Source organism: Dendropsophus ebraccatus, chromosome 1 (assembly GCF_027789765.1).
Source record: "Dendropsophus ebraccatus isolate aDenEbr1 chromosome 1, aDenEbr1.pat, whole genome shotgun sequence".
In the NCBI taxonomy this organism is placed as follows: Eukaryota; Metazoa; Chordata; class Amphibia; order Anura; family Hylidae; genus Dendropsophus; species Dendropsophus ebraccatus.
The window spans coordinates 11,623,577-11,633,874 of NC_091454.1; the positions used below are offsets into that span (position 1 = coordinate 11,623,577).

Consider the following 10,298-nt stretch of genomic DNA (forward strand, 5'->3'; position numbering starts at 1 on the left):
GATTACCCCTGTCTGCATCCCTCTGCTCTGGCCAGGCCTGACTAATAGAGGCCAGAGCAGCAGCTCCTGTGACTGGTGAGTATACTGTGTGGGTGGGGTCATTGTGCAGTAACATGTGACTCCCCTCCCTACCCCCGCCCCGACAACGGTAAAAAAACAATTCAGTGTAACACATTTGCTGTTTTTTTTTACTACATTAGTTTTTATTGAAATTTTCCGAAACGTATACATAACATTATGTAAATGATCCTTACAGTAAAGAAACATAAGTACAAACAGAACGAGGGATAGCAGTTCTTGTAGCACAGATTATACGGTATAATATTAGGTACTACGGTTATAAGGTAGTATATATGCTTAGAAAGAGAGAAGCAATCAGGAAATCAGGACTGTATTGTATGTTGAGTCCAACCATATTTTACAATTGTGGAGAAATTTGGGGAGGGAATTTAAAGAGGTTGGCCGCTTTATAGTAAAATTGTTCAGTATACAGTATTAGTACGTGTACTCACTGTATATACTGACAGCAGCTCCCTGTGTACTGACGGTATATACTGACAGCAGCTCCCTGTACTCACTGTATATACTGACAGCAGCTCCCTGTGTACTCACTGTATATACTGACAGCAGCTCCCTGTGTACTGACGGTATATACTGACAGCAGCTCCCTGTGTACTCACTGTATATACTGACAGCAGCTCCCTGTGTACTCACTGTATATACTGACAGCAGCTCCCTGTGTACTGACGGTATATACTGACAGCAGCTCCCTGTGTACTCACTGTATATACTGACAGCAGCTCCCTGTGTACTGACGGTATATACTGACAGCAGCTCCCTGTGTACTCACTGTATATACTGACAGCAGCTCCCTGTGTACTCACTGTATATACTGACAGCAGCTCCCTGTGTACTCACTGTATATACTGACAGCAGCTCCCTGTGTACTCACTGTATATACTGACAGCAGCTCCCTGTGTACTCACTGTATATACTGACAGCAGCTCCCTGTGTACTCACTGTATATACTGACAGCAGCTCCCTGTGTACTCACTGTATATACTGACAGCAGCTCCCTGTGTACTCACTGTATATACTGACAGCAGCTCCCTGTGTACTCACTGTATATACTGACAGCAGCTCCCTGTGTACTCACTGTATATACTGACAGCAGCTCCCTGTGTACTCACTGTATATACTGACAGCAGCTCCCTGTATACTCACTGTATATACTGGCAGCAGCTCCCTGTGTACTCACTGTATATACTGACAGCAGCTCCCTGTGTACTCACTGTATATACTGACAGCAGCTCCCTGTGTACTCACTGTATATACTGACAGCAGCTCCCTGTACTCCCTGTATATACTGACAGCAGCTCCCTGTGTACTCACTGTATATACTGAGGTGGCACAGATCGTGTGCATGGCCGCATTCACTTGAATGGTTCCTAAAATTGTCCGTGATCGCGGATCTAATTTTACGGGACGTGTGAATTCAGCCCAACAGTACTAAGGTGGAATATTGACAATAGAATTTTTTTCTGGAATTTTCTGACAGTGGAAATAGCTGAGAATGCCGAGTTATATATTAAGATCTTGTTCCCAAGTCTTAAGAAGTGGTCGCAATGCCTCAAAATATGATCCTATTAATATGTGGTAACATTTAGAAAGGCCTTTGGAGGTTTCCTTAGTAGTCAGACGAGTGCTGAAGACGGTTGTAGAAGACGTACATGTTTTGTTATATTAGGCAAAGGCGTGTCTTACTTGTACAGCAGGTATTTATAGACTTTGTGGATTTGTACACATATAGAAGATTATACTTAAAGGGCTTATCAAGCGCTACAAAAACATGGCCACTTTCCCCCTACTGTTGACTACAGGTCAGGTGTGGTTTGCAATTAAGATCCATTTACTTCAATGGAACTGAGTTTCAAAATCCCACCCAATCTGGAGACAACAGTAGGGGGAAAGTGGCCATGTTTTTGTAGCGCTGAATAACCCCTTTAAAGCTGTCCACGGGATAGCTCATCAGTCATGGATCAGTAAACAGGAACTGAACTGCAGTATAAGGTCTACAAAGAAAACTAGGACAAACTGCGTCTGGCCCCATTCACTGTGTAGTGTGAGTGCCGAAAAGCTAATCCCGTCGGTGTTGGGTGTCAGTGACTGGTGAGCTGTCCTGTTGATGGCTCATCAGTCTATTTTGGCCAGAAACCCAGGTAAGACCGCCTGATAAGAATGATGTGTACAATAGAATGGCGCAACGTGAGCAAACTCAAGTCCGTCCCAGCCCCTGTGTTTGCCAGTTGATTACAGGTAGCTGAAGAAGTTGGATTCAGCCTTAAAGGGGTTATCCAGCGCTACAAAAACATGGCCCCTTTTGCCCCACTCTTGTCTCCAGTTCAGGTGTGGTCTGCAGTTAAGCTCCATTTACTTCAATGGAACTTAGTTTCAAACCCCACCCAATCTGAAGAAAAGAGTGGGGAAAAAGTGGCCATGTTTTTGTAGCACTGGATAACCCCTTTAAGGTTTCCTGGAAAACATTGCTACAACTGTAGGCTGTATCCATGTTTTCCAGAACTCCCTAGGGCTGCATCCAGCTTCTTCAGCTACCGGTAATCAAATGCTAAACATGTGCTCAAGATGCACTCTTAGGCTATGTTCCCACACAGTATTTTTGCTCAGTATTTTGGTCAGTATTTTTCAACCAAAACCAGGAGCAGATTGAAAACACCGAAAGGCTATGTTCACACACTGTTGAAATTTAGTGGACGGCCGTCATTTAATGGCAAAAAATTGCGGTTATTTTAAAATAGCAGCCATTGTTCTGAATTAATGGCGGTCATCCACTAAATTTCAACACTGTTGGAACATAGCCTTTCTGTGTTCAATCCACTCCTGGTTTTGGTTGAAAAATACTGACCAAAATACTGAGCAAAAATTCTGTGTGTGAACATAGCCATAATGTGTACCTGATGCAGTGATCTACCGGGGATAGCTGTTAGAAATTCCCTGGCAGGCTAATGACAGAGCACGATTCTATATTTGTCCCTGTCATTATACAAAACTTGTCACGTGTCACAGGGAATAAGTCAACAATTGTTGGTTTCTTTCACCAGTTTCTTAGGTTATGATGGTTTCTGCCTTTTGTTGCTTTACTTGATATCTTTATAGAATCTTTCCATACACATAACGCAGCATGAAGGGGCTCGGAGAAGGTGGCGGTGAAGGTGTGTAAGTATCTGATGGGGTCACACAGCTCATAAAAGGACAGCCGCCCGGCCTCATAATCCAGACAGATCCTGAATCTATTACTGGAGATATTGTCAGGTAACTGGATAACTTTACTGTCATGTATCACAGTATACTGATAATTATACCTCCTCAGACACCAGGACTTGTTATTATCTCCAATAGTTGGCTGACCTCCCCTCCTGTCTATACTGGGATAACACATCCCCACCCTCCACTCGCCTGATTTACCGATTTCCACATCCCAGTAATGTCGCCCTGAGGAGAATCTCCTGCTGCTCATCACCTGAGGACAATAATCCCAGAATCTCTCCGCTGTTTCTGGAAGATTCTGCTTTGATTCTATTTTGGTAACAGTTTTTAGGTTGTCTGATATAAGGAGATTATTATTAGCTGTGGTTACATCCAGTAATATGTCTGCAGGACCCTCCACATAGATCCCGCTTCTTATACATGATATTATGTCACATAATGTACAGAATGTGTCTGAGATCACAGCCACATCCAGATCATCTACACCATGGAGCTGTCTATCATGTCCCCCTGTGTCCTCATCACCTCCTCCCTCCTCAGGATCACACAAGTCACCTGTGTCTGGTTCCTGTAAGACAGTCAGTGGATCCGCCATGTTACACAGCTCCTCAATGTGTCTCATCTTCATGGACAGCTCGTCCTTCTTTATTTCCAGCTGCTGAATCAGAGCAGAAAGTAATAGTAACTCTTCCTTTTCCTGCCTGGAGATCTCGCTCAGGACCCTCTTCTCCAGGTCATCCAGCTGTCTCCTGATGTTTGTAAACAGGGCAGTGACTCTCTCGGCTTCTCCAGCTGCATTTTTTGTAGCTTTTCTCCTGCGCCACTCTACCCTCTGGACTCTTACCTCAGTCTCCTCTCGCTTTGTGATCAGTTTTTGGAGAACATTTCTCAGTTTTTTCTTTTTGTTCTTAGAGGCCTCATCTAGTGACTCCATTTTATGTCCATTGTGTTCCTTAATAAAACTGCAGGACTCACAGATACAGATGCCGTCCTTAGTACAATAATACGCTAAAGGTTCCTTATGGACAGAACATTTCCTCTTCTCCAGGGAAGTGCTGGGCTCAGATAAGACGTGTTCTGGTGACTTGCTGTGAGCTCTCAGGTGTTTATCACACAGAGAAGCCTCACAGAGCAGACAGGATCTCACAGCAGGTACAGCAGAGTCCACACAGTAAGTGCAGTAAATCTCAGTGACCTCCTCCTGACGTGGTTCAGCATCCAGGAAATTCTTTACAATCTTACACAGAGCGATGTTCCTCATCAGTGCAGGCCGCTCCTGATACTCTTCTCTGCATTCAGGACAGGAATAAACTCCAGCCCCGTCCTGTGTATCCAGCACACGACCAATACAGACCCGGCAGAAGTTGTGGCCACATCTCAGCATTACAGGATCTGTATAAGTGATCAGACAGATGGAACAGTCCAGCTCGTGTTTGAGATCAACAGACGCCATGGCTGACGGAGGAAGAGAGAACATTAGGATTCCCGGACGCCGAGAAACCAGAGGGCGGGTTTATACTTGTGTACACAGGGCAGGGCTGAGCAGCACAAGATCAGTCACTATTAACCTGTTCAGGGACATCTGTAAGAATAACGTATATTTAGGACAAACATTGCGATCAGTTTGCAACTTGTAAAGATCCTTAAAGAAACAGGATTTTTAGTAGTAAATAGAAGAAAGAGTGAACTGAAAAATCGTTGCCACCTTATAAAATCTACCAACATTTCTAGGAGAGTCACAGGGAGATGGAGCAGTATCAGCGGTTCAGCAAACAGAGAACAATTTTTATTTTCATAATACGAATGAGAACCAATCAGAATTTTACAGTCACAGCAATGGTTATGATATCAAATGTTTAGTTGGTAAAAATGCAGAAAGAAAACAATTTCACTGGATTTCTGTTTTCACGTTAATCACCAAACATTATAAAGGACACAAATTTTACGTTTACTGGGAGCCGTGTAATAGCCAAGAAGGCCAGTATAGGTTGTTACAATTACCCACTCCCGGATACAGGGCCAGAACAAAGAGTAGGTGGGGGTAGGCGATGGCCTAGGGCGCCAAACAGGGCCGGACTGGCCATAGGGCACTTCTGGCAAATGCCAGAAGGGCCGGTGGCTTCCGGGGTCCCGTGTTCCTCCTGACCCGGTAACTCCTTTCCCCAAGCGCAGGGAAAACGAGTCACTGGGCCACGAGAAGCACGGGACCGGCCCACAGCGCTCCGTCCGGCCCCCATCTGATGCGCGGCTGCCGGGGGTGTAGCGTCCTATCCCCGGCAGCGCGCGTACCATAGAGTTCTCTGTGGGCGTGTGCTGTGGCCGCTACTTCCGGCACAGAGACGCTCACTGTGCCGGAAGTCGCGGCCACCAGCACACAGAGAGCTCTATGATACGCGCGCTGCCGGGGATAGGACGCTACACCCCTGGCAGCCGCGCATCCGACGGAGGCTGCTGGAGAAGAAAGTCTCGATGGGGGAGCGCGTTGTTAGGTGAGTTTTCTTGTTTGTTTGTTTTTAAACCTGCTTTGCACAGGGGGAGATGAGGAGAAGGGGGCATCTATGAGTGAGGGGGGGGGGGAGAAGGAGAAGAGGCCAACTATAAGGGGGGGGGGGTAGGGCAGAATGAGCAATCTATAAGGGGGGGGGGGAAAGGCCAACTATAAGGAAGGGTGGAGGGGGAGCATCTATAAGGAAGGGGGGAGGGGGGGCATCTATAAGGAAGGAGGGCAGAGGAGGCCATCTATATGGGGGGGGGGAAGGGGGCATCTATAAAGGGGGCGGGGAAGAAGAGGCCATTCATAAGGAAGGGGGGAGAGGGGGAAATCTATAAAGGGGGGGAGAAGGGGGCATCTATAAGGGTAGGGGGGTAGAGGGGGCCATCTATATGGGGGGGGCAACATAGGGGGAGAGGGGGCCATCTATAAGCAGGGGGGGGGGGGAGAGGCCATCTATAAGGAAGGGGGGAGGGTGGGCATCAATAAGAAAGGAGGGGAAAGGGGGCCATCTATATGGGGGGAGAAGGGGGCATCTATAAGGAAGGGGGGAGAGGGGGACATCTATAAAGGGGGGGTAGAAGAGGCCATCCATAAGGAAGGAGGGAGAGGGGGACATCTATAAAGGGGGGGAGAAGGGGGCATCTATAAGGGAAGGGGGGTAGAGGGGGCCATCTATAAGGGGGGGACAACATAGGGGGAGAGGGGGCCATCTATAAGGGGACAACATAGGGGGAGAGGGGGGTTATAAGAGGACAGCATTGGGGGAGAGGGGGACATCTATAAGGGGACAATATAGGGGGAGAGGGGTCCATCTTTAAGAGGACAACATAGGAGAGGCCATCTGTAAGGGGGGGCATTTATAGGGGGACAACATGGGGGGGCCTTCTATAAGGGGGGCAACATAAGCGGGCTATCTATAAGGAGGGGCTACAGAGAGGAGGGCCATATACTATAAGGGGGTCACATAGAGTCAGCCTACCCACTAAATGAGGGCGTACAGGGGCCAATACAGATGTGCAGTGTGTAGAGAGATGAGGATGGTGACAGAGTGAGGAGCCTAATATGTTTCTCTGGCAGATTCTGTGGATTCGTGGCTCAGAGAAATTCTAACGGCACAGGGCAGATGGAGAAGAAAATGAAAAGGGAAGAACTCTGATCAGAGAAGACGTCCCCTGTGAGTCACTTAATATAACTGCACTGTAATGTATATAGTGTACCGAACCTGTGTAGAGCTGTGTCCACCTCTATATGACTGTATAAGGTGATAGTGTGTACAGTGGATGTTATTCAGTAGCAGCGGTGGGATTAGTCAGTTTGCGGTGGTATTAGTCAGTATGCGGTGGTCATAGTCAGTATCTGGTGGTATTAGTCAGTATATGGTGACATTAGTCAGTATGTGGTGACATTAATACCACCGCACACTGACCAACGTCACCACACACTGACCAACATCACCACACACTGACTAATACCACCACATACTGACTAATGTCACCACATACTGACTAATCATATTAATCAGTATGCGGTGGTATTAGTCAGTATGTGGTGGTATTAGTCAGTGTGTGGTGACATTAGTCAGTATGCGGTTGTATTAGTCAGTATATGTGATGGTATTAGTCAGTATGTGGTTGTATTAGTCAGAGTGTGGTGACATTAGTCAGTATGCGGTGGTATTAGTCAGTATGTGGTGGTATTAGTCAGTGTGTGGTGACATTAGTCAGTATGCGGTTGTATTAGTCAGTATATGTGATGGTATTAGTCAGTATGTGGTTGTATTAGTCAGTATATGTGGTGGTATTAGTCAGTATGCGGTGGTGGTGTTAATCTCAGCACGGTGACCGTGGCCGGAAGCAGTCTGTCTCTGTACACTGTGTAGTGGTGACGATCTGTACCTGCAGCTCAGCTACACAGTACAGAGAAAGAAGCTTCTGACCCTATTTACTGTGTTATTATCTGTAATTCCAGTCATGGCCGTGATGATACAACATGTAACCGCGCTGCACTTACAACGTTGTCTCATAACTTATCACCGCGCGGCGAGTGGGCCTGTGTGCTCTGGAATGCCAGGGCTGATTTTCAGTCCCAGTCCGGCCCTGGCGCCAAACGTCAGGAGGGAGCAGTCTGGATGGCTAAGTAATTAATTTAGTTACCCATCCATCCTGCCCCCCCCCCCCCCCCCCCCCCCCCCCCCCCCCCGCTTGCCCGCCCTGCACTGTAACTATGAAGCGTTCATAACGAGCGCTCATAGTTACATACAGCAGCACTGACAGAGGTGTAAAGGACCTTTGATGATGTCATGCCCATGTGAGCAGTGTGGGAGGAGCTATCTTCCTCTGGGACTTTCTTTGAAGCAGCTGGTTTCCTGGGCTGTTTATGAGGCAGCAGGAGGTGCAGGGTAAAGGATCAGCAGGAGGTAAAGCACATTGAGAGTACTGTTCTGCAGGCTCAGGGGTGTTTGATGTTTTATTTTTATTTTTTTATTTGTATAGTGTGTGGGTGCAATGTTCTGCAGGGTCAGGGGTGTGTGGGTGCACTGTTAAAGGAGAAGTCCGGTGAAAATTTTTATTAAAGTATTGTATTGCCCCCCAAAAGTTATACAAATCACCAATATACACTTATTATGGGAAATGCACATAAAGTGCTTTTTTCCCTGCACTTACTACTGCATCAAGGCTTCACTTCCTGGATAACATGGTGATGTCACTTCCTGGATAACATGGTGATGTCACTTCCTGGATAAAATGATGATGTCACGACCCGACTCCCAGAGCTGTGCGGGCTGTGGCTGCTGGAGAGGATGATAGCAGGGGATGCTCAGTGTCCCACCAGTGCCCTGTGTCCCTCAGTATCCTCCTGCCATCATCCTCTCCAGCAGCCAAAGCCGCACAGCTCTGGGAGTCGGGTCGTGACATCACCATGTTATCCAGGAAGTGACATCACCATGTTATTCAGGAAGTGACATCACCATGTTATCCATGGTGATGCAGTAGTAAGTGCAGGAAATAAGCACTTTATAAGCATTTCTAGTAATAAGTCTATATTGGTGATTTGTATAACTTTTGGGTGGCAATAGAATTCTGGAGAAAAGATTCACAGCCGGGGGAGACATCATGGTGGCCCAGGCTGGAAGGAGAGAAAAAGAAAAAGTGACAGACTCTAATCAGTGAAGACGCCCCCTGTGAGTCACTGGATGTAACTTCACTCTGTTATAGGCTTGTACTGATAGGGGTCATGGTGTGGCGGTATTATGTAATGGTATCATTGGTGATATCTTCCTGTTTTGTTCAGTGCAGTTTTCATGTAATATGTAATCACTGTATGGTGGTAGGATGGTTATAAGATAACTACTGTATGTATTGGGGCTGTTAATACAGTGTGGGGGCACTTTCAGGGCATTATACTGTGTGGGGAGGACCGATTCTGATAATGCTAAGTTCAAAGGGGGGGGGGGGCACCATTTGCCTTCTCTGCCTAGGGCACCAAAACTTCTTGTCCCGGCCCTGCTTGGATATACAGTATAACTAGTCCGGTAAAATAAGATTGTGAGCCCTAATGGGAACGGGGACTTATTTGAGTGTAAAGTGCTTTGAAATAAGTTAGAAACAAGGGAATTATTATTGGGGGGGGGGGGGGGGGGTAATAAAAATAACAAAACTAAGATAATGTGCTAATGTAAGTGTGAACAACCTCTTATAATTGGGTGTGAATGTGGATGCGTTTAGCATTAGCCAATCACAAACTCATGTTAAATAGTAGTCAGTACTTTTCCTGACATCTTCTCCCCACCCTACACATCAGGGCCGGCATCAGCACAAGGCTTACCTGGGCAACTGTGGGGCCCACAGTTTTCTGATGTTCAGCCCGCTCATTGTAGTGCAGGGTGAGAACTGAACATCAAAAGACACAGGACCTGCACAGAGAGAGAAAAGAGATAAGGACCTGATCACATGACCCAAAGGTCCTCAACCTTACAGTGTGGAGAGCACCCGACAGAGAGGAAGAGGGAGAAGACTAAGCTGTAACTGCTGTGTGTTGGTGTCTGAGTGTGTCAGTGTCAGTCAGTCAGTGTCTATGTCAATAATGTATGTTTGTACATGTTAGTGGTGTCTCACGTTATTGTGCATAGTGTGTAAATGAGGGGCCCGTTGAGGCTCTGTTGCCCAAGGGCCCGCAAAATCCTGGAGCCGGCCCTACTGCACATACAGGCAGGCAGCAGTACTGGAGTGGGGACATCTTCTCCGACCTGACCTGGACACAGTGACAGAGAGCGTCTGTGTAAAGGCTTTTTACACTGGCTGATTATCAGTAATGAGTGTACCTAGGAACGCTCATTCAGCCGATAAAAGCGGCACAGAGCAGCGGCCTGTGTAAAAGCGATCTTGTTGATGGGTGCTCATGCGATGATTATTGCTGCAACAAATAATTCTCTGATAAGGCGAAACAGGAGGGGCTGAAGAAGTTATAGATATCCGCAGTATGGGGCCCATATTACTACAGTAAGGATCCTTTTACATGG

General features: G+C 46.9%; 1 protein-coding gene across 1 annotated transcript; it reads right to left on the bottom strand.

The window, feature by feature from the left end:
* Nucleotides 1–1,946: 1,946 nt before the first annotated feature.
* LOC138772013 (E3 ubiquitin/ISG15 ligase TRIM25-like) lies at nt 1,947–4,822 on the bottom strand. The gene has a single exon (XM_069952085.1). The coding sequence runs from the start codon at nt 4,760–4,762 to the stop codon at nt 3,113–3,115; it is 1,650 nt and encodes a 549-aa protein (XP_069808186.1). The 5' UTR covers nt 4,763–4,822; the 3' UTR covers nt 1,947–3,112.
* Between the last annotated feature and the right edge of the window lie 5,476 nt (nt 4,823–10,298).

What these genes read in the sequence shown, in the direction of transcription:
- LOC138772013 (XM_069952085.1), bottom strand. Translation starts at nt 4,762, where the DNA reads ATGTTCTCTCTTCCTCCGTCAGCCATGGCGTCTGTTGATCTCAAACAC.